Raw genomic sequence first — 17,701 nt, 5'->3', positions numbered from 1 at the left:
CACACCCCTCGCACCTCACCACCCCCACTGCCTGGCACACTGTGATCCTTGCCCCTGGAGTTGCTTTTGGCTCCTGTCCACGCTGTGTCAGCATCTAGAGCTGACAGTCGTGGGAGCTTATGGAGGCATCTGGTGGTTGGTCGGGAGGAAAACAGTGAGTGGAGAGTGTGTGGTCAGCTTTCACATGTGCACTGGAGGAAGCGCACAGAGGGTTACCGTCTCTGTGGGAGTGTCTTTGGGGAATTGTCTGTACTTGGGTCCTGGGGAATTATTACAAAGTGGTATGAACCTGGCTGGCTCAGTCGGTAGGTAGACCAAGCAAGCCTTGATCTTGGGGTTGTGAGTTCGAGCCCCAGGTTGGGTTAGATTACTGAAAAAAATTCTTTTAATAAAAAATAATAACAAATAAACAAAGTGGCTTGCAGGTTGGGCACAAACTCTGAACTTCCTCCCTTCACAGGGTCTTCAGTGGAGAAGGTCCCGTCCTAAGAAGGCAACTCAGGGAAACTTCCCCTTGCTTGTGAAGCCTGCGGGCATGTGTGTTTGTGTCCACACTGAGATGCACATGACAAATTGTACACAGTGCCTCAACACAGACCAACAGGTTTTTTCTGTTTACATTTAACTAGCTTTGAACAGCAAGAGGAAACCTTAAATGTCTCTTTTCTTCTCACAAACCCTTTCTCTAATAAAATTACTGGAGATAAAGCAGGGAATAATTAAAACAGCCGTTTAAATCAAGGACCTGGTTTGGCTCGGCCTCCCTTGGAGACGTTTTAGCTTGTGCTGTGCTAATAAAGGCCAGGCAGGCTAAGCTGACCTGAGCGAAAGGCAGAGTGGCCGTTCCAGAGGCTGGGGGGAGGGGGTCTTGTAGGCCACTGTGGCTCATTTAGCCCCTCACTCAATATTTTGTCCCATTGAAATCAAGTTGAAGCTGACATGGAGGGCAGCCTCCAGGAGGTGGGGGAGAGACCAGGAGGTCAGGAGAGATGAGGAAGAGAGTAGTTCCAGTGTGGAGTAGGACTAGGCTGTCACTCTCTGGGGAAGCTGGAAAGAATTTAGTGTTGTATGTCTACAAACCTCAGTTCTGCCTCCTTATCTGTCACTGGCTGGTTCCTCCTGCGCAGAGAACTCTGTAAAGCAGCAACCCCCAACTTTCTTTTTTTTCCCCCTAAAACACACATGAGGCACACTCCCATGGGCATATCCAGATTACAGGCTGCGGCACAGATAAATCAGGCTGTGGGTTGGGAGCAGTTCCCAGTGAAACTCCACTTCTTTCTCTCCCACTCAGACCTCCATACAAGTAAGTGTAAGACGTTACTCTGTATCCCGAGCCCTGGGTGCAGGATTCTGGCCAATAGTGGCTGCCAAATAAATATTTACTAAGTGAAAGATAGCCTGAATCCACACTAATTTGTATTTTTGAACAGTCATTCATAAATTCTAGCATTTTAACTATTAGTTGGCAATTAATCCCAATAAGCCAACAGGATCTTGTGATTGCGAAGGGCCGTTATTGTAGGTTGGTCAGAAGGAATATTTGTTAGCATTTTTATGGGCTCTCAAAGTAGTTTTAGCTCTAAAACTGATAAAGCCAAGCACAAGCTTTATCAGTCCTGCCACTTGACTGTCAGCACTATGTAGATAAACTCATAATAGTTCCCAGAGAGGAACTTTTTAAGAGATTCTTAAGCAGGAAACCAAGGGAGAGAGATTCTTAATGTTGCCTCATTACCATAGACCCTTTGGGGGCTTAACGTATTCTGACAAAAGGTTAATTTCAAGATCTTATACAAATGAAGGATAAGATTCTGCATCAGATCCAAATTTGGGGCATTTTGTCACCTCACTGCTGTTGGCAACTCTGAAAGCTGGAGTTGGTCCAAAAGGACACAGACCACTCCATCTCCTAGGGCATCTTGGGGCAGGGAGATGGTATTAGATGGGGACTGAAGGGCAATTTTACCTTGTCATCCAGATTTTTCTATTCTGGATGATTTTTTAAAATAAGGATTTATGTATCACTTTTAAGAACAGCAGGCATATTTTAAGTAGGCATATTTTAGTAAAAATAATAAACTGTGGTGTCAAGATTGCCAATCAAATATAGTCATGGCAGTTGTCACTCATCTGGCCACCAACAATCTGGATGATTCTGGAAAGTTCCATAGCTGTTGGGAGGTGCTGGGGCAGAGCAGGGGAAGCAGGGAACCAGAGTCAGGTGCACAGCAATCCCAAGCAGGGTCTGTGGTTGCTGAAACCAGATTGTTAGGCATGGAAGCGGTGGTTTAGGGAGTTAGGTGAACCAGATGATAAGTGTGCCCATAATAATGGAAAATGAGTGCACAGGGAGAATTTCAGAAATAAGAAGCAATACAGCACAGGTGATTTGAGCAGGAGTTAGGTACAGACCTTGGTTATTAAGAGCATGAGAGAAGGATCTAGAGAAAAACACTGTAGAGAAACGAGGCTCCATTTCTCCCCGTTGGCTACCCTGCCTGGTGCAATCTGAAGAATACTTCATATTTTCTCCATGGATTCAAGGGCACTTCCCAACTATTTTAGGTATGCCAGCTAGACACAGTGAACTCTGGACCGATAACATTTCAGCCTCAAGATATAATTTCCTTCTCTCAGGAGGCCTTGAACAAAATTTTCTGTTAGTTAATTTGAAAGCCCACACTTTGTACTTCTTAGTTCTAATTGTGGTCATCTTCTTTTCTGAATGGTCTTAGGTTGGTTTTTACATACTTTTGTGATCTAATAAGAGTCTGAAAGATGTTTACATCCCAATATTCAACCGCCCTGAAAAATCGGAGATGCATTGTCATCACTGTTTTAACAAATTACTGTTTTCAAATTGCTATTTTACCCTTTCCCAAACTGATTTTGGTAGGAAGAGTGATTTCTGAAACAACCCATACTTTGTTCCATACAGTATGTTAAGAGGGTGGAGAAGCATAAGAATAGTGATGAGTATTAAGATAATACTGATAAGCCCAGGAAAGAAGCAAACAGGCATTCTGAGTAATGATTCGGGAAGCGTATCCGGGAGAGGAAGATTTTGAACAACTCTACCTGTAAGACAGACTTACCTCATGATTTGCTCTTTCTTTAAGGAGCCAGGCCCACTTAGACTCTTCTTTAGAGATAGTCCACTGTCCTCTCTGATGCCCTTGAATGTATCACTTCACCTTGCTGAACAAGTTCATCCTCATGTAAAGCAGGGTGAAGATTATTCGCTCCTGGAGAAAGCTGTCACAACATTTTGATAACCAGCAGAAGTGATTCAGCAAGCCTGTCTGTCATTATCTGGTGAGAGGACTCCAGAGGGTAGAGTTTCTTTAGGGAAACTATATGGCCCCCTCCTCCTGCAACACCCACCAAAAGAAGTATGAAGGCCAACATAATGTACTGCTATGGTGTTAGTATTAAATGTAATAAATTAAATATAATAATTGTGCTTTTATCCATCTGGTTCTCTATTGCTTAGGGTTTTAGGGAAAACTGAAAAATCAATAAGGCAAAATATATCAATAAGGCATTTATACTGAAGAAAACAGACAGGAGTTGTTTTTTTGGTTTTTTGGTTTTTGTTTATTGGTTTGGTTTGGGATTTTTTGGTTTTTGCTTTTGACTAGAGATATTTTAGGGACTTTGAAGAAAGGACCTGAAAATTATTACTCAGCCTGGTATTTATTTTGCAACATATGCTGACTTCTAACTTTCAGAGCTGACCAGCCTAATCCTTGATCATCCCAGAATGAGTTTAGGAATTGTGATCATTTCCTTTTTACTGGGTATTTGCATACATCACTCACCAGCTAGGTTTAGAAGGATGAGCAGCAGTCTCTCTGTGCTGAAATAGAATGATGTGAATTTAGGACCAACCTGAAATGTTCATTTCTCAGCCCTTAATGAGCATTTATGTAGCATGAAAATATAGAGAGAAGAAAACTGTCTTCCATAGTGTACTTTTTTAAATAGGCTAATAAGAATGGTTGGGGTTTTATATTTTCATCTATGTTTTGCATTAGGACTTTCATGGATATTTGCTCTGTGTTGAGGGGAAGGGTCAATGTATATAAATAAGAAGAAGGATATCTGGCAAGATTGGGAACATGACCTCTTGCCCTCCAAAGCCTGGGAAGCCCTAGTGAATGCTCCCAATCTTAGCAGTGTATGGACACGGTGTGAACTCTCCCCTCTGCATACAGAGTGGGGGTTAGAGGTTAATGAATGAGTGCTCTCCTCACCCACGAGATCCTGTTCTATGGTGGTTTTATAAATAAGGGCTTAAATGGGGTCAGAATAGGACCTGCGTATTGCTTCCAAACCCTCTAACTCTTTTTGAAGAGATGGCGTTCAGAGATGACACCCTTCCACCAGGGAAGGGAGGCGTGGGGCTCTTGGGCTTGAGGAACTGGACGGCTGTACTGGTTCAATATGTCTAAGAGAAGGACCAAATGGAAAACAAAGTGGGGGGGGGTCCTTTGCTGCCCCCTATTCTTCTCTAGTAATCCCTTAAAAAATAATTGCAGACCCAAACCTCTGGCCTCTAGCACATTTTCCACTTGATTAGAGGCCTTTGTGAGGTCGGGAAAGGGACCCGCGGCCTTGTACATTGTGCTGAGGCCTGAAATGTCCAGCTGGGATTTTTTTCCATCAAAAGGGGATTTTAGTAAAACCATTATCAGGGGCTTAAAGGAGAAAAGCTGTTGAGCTGCAAGTGAGGGGGTAGATTAGCATTAGCAGGCTTGTTCTGGGCACTGGTGGAGGGGTGGGAAGGTGTCTGCAGCCCTGCGCACAAGTGCTGTGGTTTCTCTGCAATTCCCTGGCAGGTGTAGAGGCAGGAGTGGGCACAGGAGTGGGAGCTGCCGGGCTCAGGAATGGTCCATGGGGCTTTACCTCCAGGGCATCAAGTGCGAGGCAACCCAAATGAAGGAGGATTGCAAGAAAAATGCAGGGTACCTGCTGGGTGGTATATGAGAGGCCCCAGACGTGCTTCATTGTAGGTTATGTGCCTCTGTATCACCTGGAACCCTCCCCCCACAACATACACACATACACCACTCTCTGGGCCCCTCTTTACACTCTCTGTAGACGGGGCAACCAGAACTCAAGGAGCCTGGAAGTGGCTGTGCTGGATCACTTTAAATTTTTTTTTTAAGTGTTTATTTATTTTTGAGACAGAGAGAGACAGAGCATGAATGGGGGAGGGGCAGAGAGAGAGGGAGACACAGAATCGGAAGCAGCTCCAGGCTCTGAGCCGTCAGCCCAGAGCCCGACGCGGGGCTCGAACTCACGGAGGGCGAGATCATGACCTGAGCTGAAGTCGGACGCTTAACCGACTGAGCCACCCAGGCACCCCTGGATCACTTTAAATTAAGGACGTGGATGTGTGTGTAGACACCTTTATTTCTGTGGGGCAGCAACAGAGGGGACAGAAGAAGGTTAGGAGAGCAGCGACAGTGGCTGCCCTGTGTGCAAATAAGTAGTCTGGCTGTGTGGACTGGCAGCCCTCTTGGGTCAGGGCTTGCGGAGTACCTGAAATTGTCTTCTTGGGTTACTAGAGTTGTCGCAATACCTTCTTTGCTGGAACGGAGCATGGAAAGCTGAGCCGTGTGGAGCTGGTAGGCAGCTGGTAGGCAGCGTTCAGGCCACTGGAGCCAACCGCTGCCTGTAGGGCCCGTGTGAGGGATGTCACTCGCCAGTGGCCCTGGAAACGCCTGCTTTCTTTCTCCCCGTGTACACTGTCTCCCTAGCTTGCTTTCCCTGTACAACCAGGATGCGGGATAGAACATACCGCTCTCCTGACCGCAGACGCTGACGGCTGTGGGGGGTGGGGTGGCCCCTGTGTCGGAGCAGGATGCTGGCAGGTGCACAGGGCTGTCACCTTCCATGCACGTCCTCAGCCTCGGGCTCACCTCAGGCCAGCCTTGTGGCCTGGTAGCCGGAATGTTTGTCTCAAGTCGGATTCACACAAAGCAAGAGGGCCTGTCTTTTGAAGATGTGTGCTAGCCCAGGAGAGCTGTTCTTGGAGGCTGTGAATCAAAGAGCAACCCTGCTAGTTCCTTCCAACGACCGTCCTGAGAAACTGCGAGTCGTTAGTCTGTGCTTTCCCTCACTTAATTTCATTGCAATTGCTCTTGGTTATTCTGGCTCCTCAGCCTGCCCCGTGTTGTCTTGTCCTTAGCCTCACATGGAGGGATGCAGGCTCCCCGGCCTTGCTACCACCTCTTTTATTTGGGTTGCTGTCCCTCAGTCTGTGCTTGGCATGGTCACCTAACAATGGCATATTTCAGCTGCAATGTCCGTAGAGCTGTCTGGGGAGATTTTCTGCTTTTGTAAGACATTCACGGATGATGTCGGGATTGCTAATTTGCTTCGTGGCTGGGCCCTGAGTTCCAGAAGTTTTTCCTTTTCTCTCATTCTCCAACCCAAACTATCCTCTGTATTAGCTAGTAAAGCTGTGCCCTCCACAGTGAATGCAGCCTGGTAGAAGTAGCCACGGGGGATATCCACCTTCCACCTTCCACATTTTCATTCCATGTTTGCACCAACTGCTCTTCAGATCCCGCTTTGAGCTTTGATTCCCTGAGGCCAGACTACGGAGCACCTGGACAACAAGAGCCCTCAGGCCTCTCCAGCCCTCAGCCTGCCCCTTATTGTGTGGTTTATGGAATCTGGCCAACTTGGCTTAGAAGTTCTTTTCTTTTTGTTTTAATTTCTCCTACCTTTTCCTAATGTCTGTTTTCCATAGGAGGAATTTAGATATGTGAGCAACCTCACACCTTTATCAGGCTCTTAAACATTTTCAATGTCATAGACTCCTTTAGATTTTATGAAAATGCCTTCATCTGTAATAAAGATGCTCATTTTGTAATAAAAATAGACACTCCTAACATTTTAAAAATACTTTTGTTTTTCCTCAAAGGCTCTCTAGAATTTTTCATTACAGATGATATGCGCTTTTTTTTTTGCCATAAAAAAAAAAGCCAGAACTTCTACTCTTGCTGTTAAAACTCTCTCCACGGGGGCACCTCTCTCAGTCGGTTGGACGTTCAACTTCAGCTCAGGTCATGATCTCACAGTCCGTGAGTTCGAGCCCTGCATCGGGGTCTGTGCTGACAGCTCAGAGCCTGGAGCCTGCTTCGGATTCTGTCTCCCTCTCTCTCTGCCCCTCCCCTGCTCATGCTCTGTCTCTCTGTCTCAAAAATAAAAATAAAAACATTTTAAAAAATTAAAAAAAAAAAAACCTCTCTCCACGTATGACTAAAATTTCAGCCCATTTGTTCTCCCAAACTTCCCAAATATGACAATCTAACCAGATTTGTACAAGATGGTCTTTAAGAAAAATTAGAAATTGATGTTTGATTCCCACAGCCTCCAAAAGCAGAGCACTGTGAGCTAAATCAGGGAACCTTTCTGAGGTCACATCTGTTACCTTGCTCAGAGAACAAAGTGCTGTACACCTGGGCTCCTTTGAAGAGCTTCATTGATGTTTTAAAATTTAATTTCATCTTTTTTGGTAATAATCCCTCCTTTGTCAGCTCTTAGACCCTGGGGAAATTCTTTGGGTTGGGGGGAAGATGGGGTGGGGGTGGTGACTGGAGGGCATTTGTCTGAGGGGGAAGGTTTGGGCGCCCCACTGGAAATAACCTCCAATTCGCAGACAATGCTGCCGCCTGCTGACAAAACATAGGGCTTGCAGGCTTTGTGGATAAATACGTTTCCTCTACTTTCCATCTTCCACATTGGAAAACAAATTTCCATTCATTTGTAGTAACTATGCTCTATTTTTCTGCCTTATAGTGGATCTTAAAATCATCTTAGTAGACTAGCGGGAAAGAAAAATACAAGGTTGGACTCCCAGCTACCTCTGATACTGGTGTAAACCTGATTCATAGCTGCGTCACAGTGGGGAGGATCAGTCTTGGGTGAGTGGGAGAGGTTTCTTGTTTTTTGCGGGGAGGGGGAAGGTCAAGGAGCAATGTAGAAGAAGTCAACATTTATTTTCCACCCCTGCCTTTCAGTAAAATGTAGTGCTTGACTTCTGTCTCCTAACTCGCATATGTGCATTTTTTCAATTTTTTAAAAAGATTTTATTTTTAAGTAATCTCTATACTCAACATGGGGCTTGAACTTAAAACCCCAAGATCAAGAGTTGCATGCTCTACCGACTCAATTTTTGTTTCTAAACTAAGCAGTAATGAGGCTGTTTGCTGCTAAATCCTATGTCGTACTTACTCAAGTGAATTTCTGCGGCTCCTCTTGTGAGTCCACTGAAATTTAGACCTTCGTGTGTGGGAAGAAGATAGGGCAGCTGTCTTCCTTTGGGCCATGCTGCTCTAATTGTCGCCAGTTGACTCTGAGTACAATGGCAGGGCATCTGGCTAAAGTGCACAGACGTCAGCTAGGGTTGGAAGAGCCAGTCATCTATTCCAGATTCACAGAATGAGGAGACCTTGTCTGCTTCCTGCAGCAGCAAGCTGTGAGCCTGATAAAGCTTACATCAGAGAATCTGGTCAGACCATTTTTACAGAGTATTCCTGAAACTCTGTAAATTGTGTGTATTTGGAATGAACTAGAAGAGCTAGAAATTATCACTTTAATTTTTTCATTTCCATGTTGTTTCCTTTGGACACACCTACTGGTCTGGTCCTCTTTTTTGTTGTTGTTTTTTTGGTTCACAGTAGTGAGCTTTTGAGCTATGAAGCTAAGGTTTAAAACACTGAAGTATAATGGAAGGTGCAAATTAGTTGCCTTCCATCTAAGAACATTAAGAATTTGAGAGGCATAACTGTTGTTAATTCCTCCCTTATTTCATCCATCTGTCCACTTTTAGCCTCAGTGATTTTACTAAAGATTCTAGGAATATTATGACTAATTCTTTTGGTTCCTCCCTATTTAGAGACCATTTCTCAAAAAGCAAATGGTAGCACACAAATGTGTGCATTAAAATGCCAGTTTAGGGTAAGGATTTCCTAAGGAGAAATATTATTATGGATGTTTGCAAACATTTTCATATTCTTTTCAGATGAGGAAAATAGTACTTGCAAGCCGTGCTGAGTTATCCCTTGCTATTTATAACAAGTTAATCTGGTCTCAAAGAATGATTTTCCCGCAGGCCAGGTCCAGTGACTCGAATCCATGATATGAGTAGTAATTACTGACAGACAGCTGTGTGCGAGGCCCCGTCCTTCTGGAGTGTGGATTACATAAACTGAGGAGCAATAAACATAACAGAGTGCCTGATACTAACAAATTAGACCCTTGTACTCTTTCTGGACAAGAGGGATTTGTAACTAAAACATCTGGTAAGTCAAGCCTTTTTACCTTTGAATGAAGAGGAAATAGCTGGTGATCCTGCAACTTGATTCTACTTTATAAGGATTGTGTGACAGGCATTGTAGTGTGCTGAACATGTGAGAACTCTTAACACCAGCACAGACTTACAGCATTCGTACTTCGCATCACTATTTGTGACAAAGCAGTGTTCTGGAAACTGGCTCAATTCCTCTGAGGACAACAGGGAACAGATTTAACACTACTAGCTACTTCAGTACCCTAGAGCCCTTTACCAACTTGCACTAGTTTTCCAGCTTCTCAAATAACTCTATATATGATGCTGACAAGACATATCTAAGTTTGCACAACGTAATAATACATATTAAATAGTAGTAACTTTCAGCAGTTGGTGGGGTTTGTTTTTGTTTTTGTTTTTTCCCTACTCCCAATGAAAACAGGCCCTGGTTTAGCACCTTTCTGAAGCCAGGGGTTAGGGTGGCCCTTTACAATACCTCAGGGAAAGATCAAAGAGCTACCTGCATGCTTATCACCCTCTGAGGTGGTCAGTCAAGTCTGCAGCAGTCGGTTCTGATAAGTACTCCTCATATCACCGTGGCAAAACCCTCCTACCTTTGTCAAGCCTCTCTCCCCATTTATAAAATCAACTGTGCGGTATCAACCAGATTTGTGAAAACAAACATTTGAGACAGAAAGTGAACACTGTGTCATGACTAAATTCTCCCAGCAGGTTGCATTCACGTCCCTAACACTGTCCCCTCTTAAGTTTCTTTGCTGCTGCAGAAGACCTCATTCTTTTCTTTGCAACTGACACTATTTTCCACCATCACAAATAAAAGTGAACTTACAAGGATATGTGGCATTTGTGCTTTACACAATTATAGTCTAAGCACAATGAGATAATAAAAACCGAAGTCTTTTTTTAAGAAAAGAATGTGCACTTTTCTGGGTTAACAAACAGCAAGCAGAGGAATTCCACTTCTGTTTTGTTTTATTTGTGGGGATGCTCAACATACCACCCCCACACTAGTGCTGCACAGTTAAGATCTCAAGCTTACTTTCTCTTCCACCTTAACCGGAAGACTCGACTTTACATAGTACCAAATGTTCTGGGTTGGTACAGGCAACTCCACCAGGCAAAATCAGAGCAATCCCTGGAAAAGAGGAAAAGACTGAAACTGATCATTTGTGGACATTTAAATTTACTCATTGTCTAGAAATACTCGTTTTCTATGCAAGACCTGAAAGTACATGCTCTTTCCAGCTGTGCACTTACCTTTGCTAAGTTCTAAACTAGTAGTTGCCAGTGACCCAAATATGAATGTCTTATCTGTTTGATACCATTCATTTTTCAAAATATTTTAACTTGCTACATCATATTGGAACAAAAACAAGATATGCAACCCAAGCACAGGCCTGTGTTTGACCATAGCTTTCCAGTTTCTTTTTTTTTTTTTTTTTAATTTTTTTTTTAACGTTTATTTATTTTTGAGACAGGGAGAGACAGAGCATGAACGGGGGAGGGTCAGAGAGAGGGAGACACAGAATCTGAAACAGGCTCCGGGCTCTGAGCGGTCAGCACAGGGGCCCGATGCGGGGCTCGAACTCACGGACCGCGAGATCATGACCTGAGCCGAAGTCGGCGCTCAACCGACTGAGCCACCCAGGCGCCCCATAGCTTTCCAGTTTCTAATCCTGTGCTCCACATTATCTCATCAGAAAGCCTCACCCCTGCCTCCATAGGAGTTCAGAGGCATACAGAGTTTAGGTCTTGCCCTCTACTAAGTGGATAAAATGAACTTAAAAGGGAGTGATGTGAGATGCAGGGAAGAGAAGGGCACCAGAGAGGGCGACTGATACATGACTTACTGTAGCCTCCCTTTCTCCAGCAGGGCAGCTGAGAGCAGAGGCCAGGGGCTCCCCCTTTCAGGGGACTGGCAAAAGACGGTTGTCAGAGGCTGCATGAGGTCTTGGTTTTGTTTTACAAATCTGATCTTTTAATCAAGAGGTTCTTATTCCTTGAAAACACAGTGGTCTCTGGGGGCCATACCTTTCCCCTTTGAAAACTTGAGTTCACATTTTCTAAGTCAAAAGTAAAAAAGGTTTTACTAATTCTGAGACCAGCGTCTATCTAGTAACTGCTGCAGGAAAGCACCAGGATTTAGGGAACAGGCCATACTTCAGTTTCCATATCAAGTGTCCTTTTTAAAGAGAAAAGTCCTTACCTTTAAAAGGAAACTCCAATGAAAGAAACATTTGCTTTTTCAGATCTTTGTTGATTTGAATCAGGAAAGAGTATGATCAGTTTGAATTTTCTAAACTATTTAAAGACAGGCTGTAAGTTAGGCAAGCATCCCTGTCTCTGTTGCCAAATGTGGGGTAAATCAGGTGTGGGGCAGGGGGGGCTCCCCCACTTTAGGACTGAGGAATCTCACAGGAGGGAGTCCACAGCAGGGAGCATCATGCAACAATGCCCAGCACTTCTAGCTAGAGGCCTAGCATGGTCCTTATGGGGCTGCAGAAACTGTCTGAACCCCAGTGAGGTTGCACTGATAATCTTTTCCAGACAGACTTCAAGGGCTATTGCCCAATGAGGCTCAGAAAAGAAAGGTATGTGGAGCCCTGTCCTCACCACTACCCAGTTTCTATGAGGTTTATTACTTCTAGATGATAAAGTTTACACTAAGGTCCTATTTTGGTTTTTCACTTCTGAAGTTTCAGCAAATACCTGAACCAGGTTTTCCTGTTATTCTAAAAGTTGCCCTGAAGTGCTTTTTAACTTTTGTAGCGCCCACAAAACATCTTATCATTTTCTTTAGTGCTTCTAATTCCTGTAGGTATGGCGGAGATCGGATCCACCCATATTCCCTTTAAGTAGTGCCCTGTGGCACGAGCTTGTCCACACTGTGATCAATCAGCTGCCACTCATTTCTGTGAGGTCACCTTACTGGAAACCAAGGTACGATCAGTAACTAAACCTTCTCAGGTACGGAAGGGAGCTGGACTTTGGAACTGGACTTGGTTTGAGTCCTGGTTCCCCTCAATTAGTGGCTGGGTGACTTAAGGCAAGTAGTATGCCTTATCTGGAAATAAGGATACCTGTTTCAACAGGTTGCTTTGAAGACTAAAAGGAGAAATATTCAGGTACCATGCAAAGCATACCACAGGTTCTCAACACATACTCATTTCTTTCTACCCATGAAGGTTGAGAGATAAACAGTTAACCTTGACTGATGAAAGTAAATGGTTTATTCATCGTTTCCAGAGACACTCCAGATATAGTAAGCATACCCAGTTCAGCATGAGGACAGTAGGCCCATGATCTTAACTTTCAAACATTCATTCACCGACCTTTAATCAGGCTTATATTTATTTAGCCTTGCAAGTAAAAAACAAAACCAAACAGAAAAGTGGAAAACTTCCTGTTAGTTGGTAGGACTGTGTATTAAAATGAAGAATGTGAGCACAGAGTCTCAGACTTAGGAGGTGCTCAAATTTTGATGGACTGAATCTGTACAGTCATGCAGTCTGGGAGAAAGAAAGATCCTCTAAGGAACTTAGAGCTTATGGAACCTTCATGCATTATAGTGCCAAATCAGAAAGCTGACCCTAATTCCAAGTCCAGACTTCTTATTAGGGTTCACACATCACCCCCCCCCCCCCCCCCCCGCCCCAGGCCATAAGCACTTGCAACCTAAGAGGGAAGAAAGAGATCCACACCTTCCCCAAAGAAAAGGAAGATGGATCTAGTGTCAGGCTCAATTAGACCCAATTGTGATAGCTCTCCAAAAAGGAACAATGCAGCTTTTGTGATAGGCTCCAGCAGAAAGCTTGGAAATTTTACAAAACAACCTTACCCCGAGAGAAACTTGGGTTCTAGCTCTCTTCCTGGAAAGAGGGGTCTTTGCAGGAAAGTTTTATACCACTCTTACTATCTCTTGCTGGGATCAGTATTTTTGGTTTAAAAAAAATCTCAGAAACAACGAGAAAGACCTATGTGAACCAGGAATATGCACTGCTCCACTGTTTGAGCGCTTATACCCTTCCACTTCCACAGCCCAACCACAGGGTGTCGATTATTTAGTTAACGTCTACCAAAGGGAACTCTTTGCTAGAATTGTTGGTATTCATTTATCTGCCCTGAAGAATTCTGTCTAAGAACCCTCACCACAGTGGATGGAGTGGCCAGCTTCAGAGCTGGAAGTGCTTAAAATGCAAATGTGCAAGAACTCCTGGCCAACCTCCCCATCCCCCAGGAAAGTGCTTAAATACAGCCAGGCCTGGAGGAGAATGTTAAAAAGAGGGGCTGAACTGCCTTCCTCCTCTCCACTAGGACCCTCACTCACACTGTGAGATTCAGCATGCATGAGTGAGCAAGAGAGAGAGCGAGCAAGGACAGCGCTCTTTTAACTTTCTGAACAATGGCTTCAGTTCCCTCCACCCTTCACCATTTCACATCCTCCCCACACCCACTCAGAGTGGAAAGAAACCCCTCTTTCTCCCCCACTTCCACATCCCATGAGCCATTTTTCAACAGGACCCCTTGATCTCATTTCCACCCTGGGGAAATCGTGACTCTTACAGATCTCGTTTTTAAAAAGTTCCATTTTGTTCAGCTTTTTAAAATTTCCATGTTGTTGACAGTTTAAAACCAAGAATTATACCAGTCTCCAGTCCAGTCACATTTCTAGAAACAAAACATTTAGATGTCAGTGGTAAACCTTATACAGAATAAATGTTTAACTGTGAGCTTACTCACACCACATAGGATGCACCAAACCCTATACCTTATTTCCTCTTAGAGTACACAAACAGCACCTCCTACTTTGGCGTGGGCCCAAACACACACTGCCTTCAAAATAATTCACAGATACAAGGTTTTTTGTTTTTGTTTTTTTTTTTCAAAAACATACTTCATATTTCCTCTTTTATTATATAAATATCAGTTTAACCTTTTACTGTAAGAATATAAACGTTTTAAGAGGATCTTTGTTATTATTTATACAAATTCACAAACAGTACAATTAATTGATAAAGGTCTCTGGGTTTCTTTAACTCCATGGTCTCGCAGGTTGCTGTGGAGGATTCTAAAAAAATAAACAAACAAAAACTCCAACAGAAATATACATCTTACTCAAAAGCAATTTTTTTTTTTAAAGCCACGAGTCCCAACCCCCACCAAAATAAAGAAAGCCATCTATTCCTCCATTTAGAAACAGATTTTTGTAAAACCCACAAACTCCCATTTTATTAACAGAACAGAGATGAGACAGGAGTTTCAGTCTCCTCCCCTTCACGTTACAGCCCCAGGGGCTCCGTAGGCCAACTCTGCCCCTCAGCTTCCAACAGGAAGCCTCACTGTGTGACCTTTTTGTGGGGAAACTTGGAAGAGGGTGAGGGTAGGGCAGAATTTGCATATATAATAATCACTTTCAAGACACAATCTGCGTCTCAAGCAAACAAACAAAAGTTCAACTCTCATTTCTTCCACACATTTGTGCTATAAATTAAGTCAAGATTTATGGACACCATTGGGCCCTCAAATCCCAATGGACGGGGAGAAAAAATTCTAGCCAGAATGTGGAAGTGGACACACTGGATGGATGGGGTTTGGGAAGAAGCCAAAACAAAATGGACGTACAAACCCAATGGGCATCTTTCCAGTCTAGGCACAAAAATGTTTCAGTCTCAAAATATCTCTCTTGTAGAATTCCAGGGCTTCAGAGAAAAAAGTAAACTAAAACGAGGTAGCCAGACATATATATATGTATATATATATAATTTATATATATATAATATATAGACTATATTCAGCAGAAAAAAAAAAGGACCGTGATTTCGAATTTCTCTAAAAAATGAAAACAAGAAAAAGAAAGACAATAAAAAGGAAATGAACGTGAATAGCAGAGCACTGTAGGAGAAGGGAGGAGAAGAGCCTGGGATTAGTTACAAAGTGGAAGGAAGAAGGGTGAAAAGGCCGTGGTAGTTGGGTTTGCTCTTTATACATTTCAAAATAAAAACCAGATCACAGTATTCAAATGAAAGCTTAAGTGAAGGCAGACATTTTCCTCAACTCCCCAGGGTTTTAAGGACTAGTCACTCCCCACCCCCTCCCCCATTTCCAAATGCAAAGCAGTGGGGGATACAGTAGCTCAAACAGTCCTCCATCCCCCTGCCGAGAGAAGTGGGTGGGTAAGTAGCTGATTCAATCTCTCTATCCTCAGGGAAAAAGAGAGGGGAGTTAAGGTAGGGGTAGCAGAGGAACCCCAGATGCAATGAGAATGGGTGCATAGTGGGCCGAGGTGCTGGAGGAGGGAGAAAATGAGCCTGAGGCTTCGTGTCACTGCCCCCATCTCATCCACTACAATGATCTATGTGTAAGTGTGCATGTCAAGTGTTGGGGGGGGGGGGAGGTGTGGTGGTGACTGGAGGATGAACAGGGTGGGACAAGGGGAGCAGGTGCTGCTGCCCTCACCTGACCTTCTCACTGTCCGTCATCTGCCAGAGTCCTAGGTTGAGTACCTTGAGGCAGGGCAGCTGCGTGATGCGCTCCAGGCCGCGCTTGGTGATTCGGGTGCAGCCATACAGGTCTATGCCAGTGAGCTGGCTCAGGTGCTCCGCGATCAGCTCCAGGCCCTTGTCTGTGATGCGCACACACTGTCCGATGTTGAGCGTGCGCAGCCCATGCATCTGCCGCACCATGCGGTTGATGCCATCGTCGCTGATGTGGCAGGAGCAGAGGGACAGGGACTTGAGGCCGTCCAGGCCCTGAGCTATGTAAGCCAGACTCTGGTCCCCCACCTTGTCACAGAACGACACATCCAGCCCCGAGAGGCGAAGGCTGCCCATGGCCAGATGCATGATGCCAGTGTCACTGATGTTGTCGCAGGAGCGCAGGTTAAGGCTGCGTAGGCTGCCCATGTGCGACAGGTGCAGGAGGCCCGCGTCCGAGATGCCCCCGCAGAAACTGAGGTTGAGGAGCCTCAGGCCCGTCAGCCCCCGGGAGATGTGCTTTAGAGAAAGGTCAGTCAGCTTCTGGCAGTCCTGCAGCGTAAGCTGCTCCAGGCCCAGGCAGCCCTCGGCGGCGCTGCGCGTCATGCCGGCCAGGTGCCCTATGCCCACGTCCGAGAGGTGGCGGCAGCTGCGGAGATTAAGGCTCTTGAGGCGCTGCAGGCCCCAGGCGATGAGCAGGAGGCCGGTATTGGTGATGTTGCTGCAACCCCCCAGCTCCAGCACCTCCAGGCCCTTGAGGTACTGGGCTATGCGGCCCAGGCTGCTGTCGGTGATCTGCTTGCAGAGACTCAGGTTCAGGGCACGCAGGGAGCCGATCTCCTGCACAAACGCGTGGCCCAGCCCGTTGTCAGTGAGGTTGTAGCAGCCGCTTAGGTTGAGGCTCTCGATGTTGGCCATGCCCTGGATCACGTAGCTGAGGCTGCGGCGGAGGCTCAGGATCTGCACACGGCGGATACCCCGGGCCTGCAGGCTGGGGAACAGCGACGGGTTGGCCCGGCGCAGGTGCAGCTTGGCCTCCACCCCCCGCCACACCGACTTGTGGTAGGCGGCGTCCCGCCAGGCCGTGCACACCTGCGCCGCGCGCCCCTTATCCCGGACGTCCAGGTAGCCGAAGATCATGGCCAGCAGCTCGGGGAACAAGCACGAGATGTGGGTCTCCATCTTCCTCCTCCCCCCTCCGCGGCGCCGGGGGGAGGAGGCGCGGGCCCCGCCGCTCCTGCCCCGAGAGGCGACAAGAGCGGTTCGCCCCGGCCGCTGCCGCCGCCGCCTCGGGCCCAACGGACGGCTCCTCCCCGCCTTCCGGCTCCGGCCGCCGCCGCCGCTCCTCCTCCTGGTCCGTCCGTCCTTCCTTCCTTCCTGCCGGCTTCGCCTCCCTTCCCTTCCCTCCCCCCGCCCCGGGCTCCGCTCGGTCCTCACATCCCGGGCGGGGAAGGCGCCCTCTCACTCACTCCCGAGCCCGGCCGGGCCGCCGCCTCCGCCGCCTCCGCCGCCTCCGCCGCCTCGGGTCTAACCACGCCGCGCTCGGGCCGCGCCGCTCCGCCCGCTCCGCCGCCGCTCCCACGCCCCCTGCCGCATCCTCTGCCTCCTGCCACTGCCGCCGCCGGCCGCCGCCGCTGCTGCTCCGGGCCGGGGGGCCCCGGGGGCTGCGAGCACGGGCTCCGGGCGCCGAGGAGGCTTCCTGCTGCCTTTGTCTCTCGCCCGCTTTTCAAACCTCCCAGCCCGGGCCGCCCGCACTCCGCCGCCCAGGCGGGGGGACCTGGAGGCCAATCCGGGCCACCGGGCGCACGTTCCTTCTCCCCCCAGCCGTCCGCGGCCAGTTGGGAGCTGCCGGCCCGGGCACGGAGGACGCCGCGGCCGGCGCGGCCGGAGCGCGGCT

At 46.7% G+C, this 17,701-nt stretch overlaps 1 protein-coding gene across 7 annotated transcripts; it reads right to left on the bottom strand.

Annotated features, from left to right (window-relative positions):
* Positions 1 to 10,253: 10,253 nt before the first annotated feature.
* Positions 10,254 to 17,216, bottom strand: FBXL14 (F-box and leucine rich repeat protein 14). Of its 7 annotated transcripts, XM_049627039.1 has the most exons (3): positions 16,897 to 16,984; positions 15,788 to 16,795; positions 10,991 to 14,399 (listed from the first exon to the last, which is right to left on the bottom strand). In XM_049627039.1, exons 2-3 carry the CDS (start codon positions 16,720 to 16,722, stop codon positions 14,312 to 14,314), a joined length of 1,023 nt encoding a protein of 340 aa, XP_049482996.1. In that variant the 5' UTR covers positions 16,723 to 16,795; positions 16,897 to 16,984; the 3' UTR covers positions 10,991 to 14,311. The 7 variants fall into 7 exon arrangements, with proteins under 7 accessions (XP_049482991.1, XP_049482993.1, XP_049482995.1 ...); XM_049627034.1 differs by lacking the exon at positions 10,991 to 14,399 and adding an exon at positions 10,254 to 10,466 and having other exon boundaries at positions 15,788 to 17,216; XM_049627036.1 differs by lacking the exon at positions 10,991 to 14,399 and adding an exon at positions 10,254 to 10,466 and having other exon boundaries at positions 15,793 to 17,215.
* Between the last annotated feature and the right edge of the window lie 485 nt (positions 17,217 to 17,701).

Source organism: Panthera uncia, chromosome B4 (assembly GCF_023721935.1).
Source record: "Panthera uncia isolate 11264 chromosome B4, Puncia_PCG_1.0, whole genome shotgun sequence".
Classification (NCBI taxonomy): domain Eukaryota; kingdom Metazoa; phylum Chordata; class Mammalia; order Carnivora; family Felidae; genus Panthera; species Panthera uncia.
The sequence above is the reverse complement of the archived record's forward strand: the minus strand, read 5'-3'. Positions and strand labels throughout refer to the sequence as shown.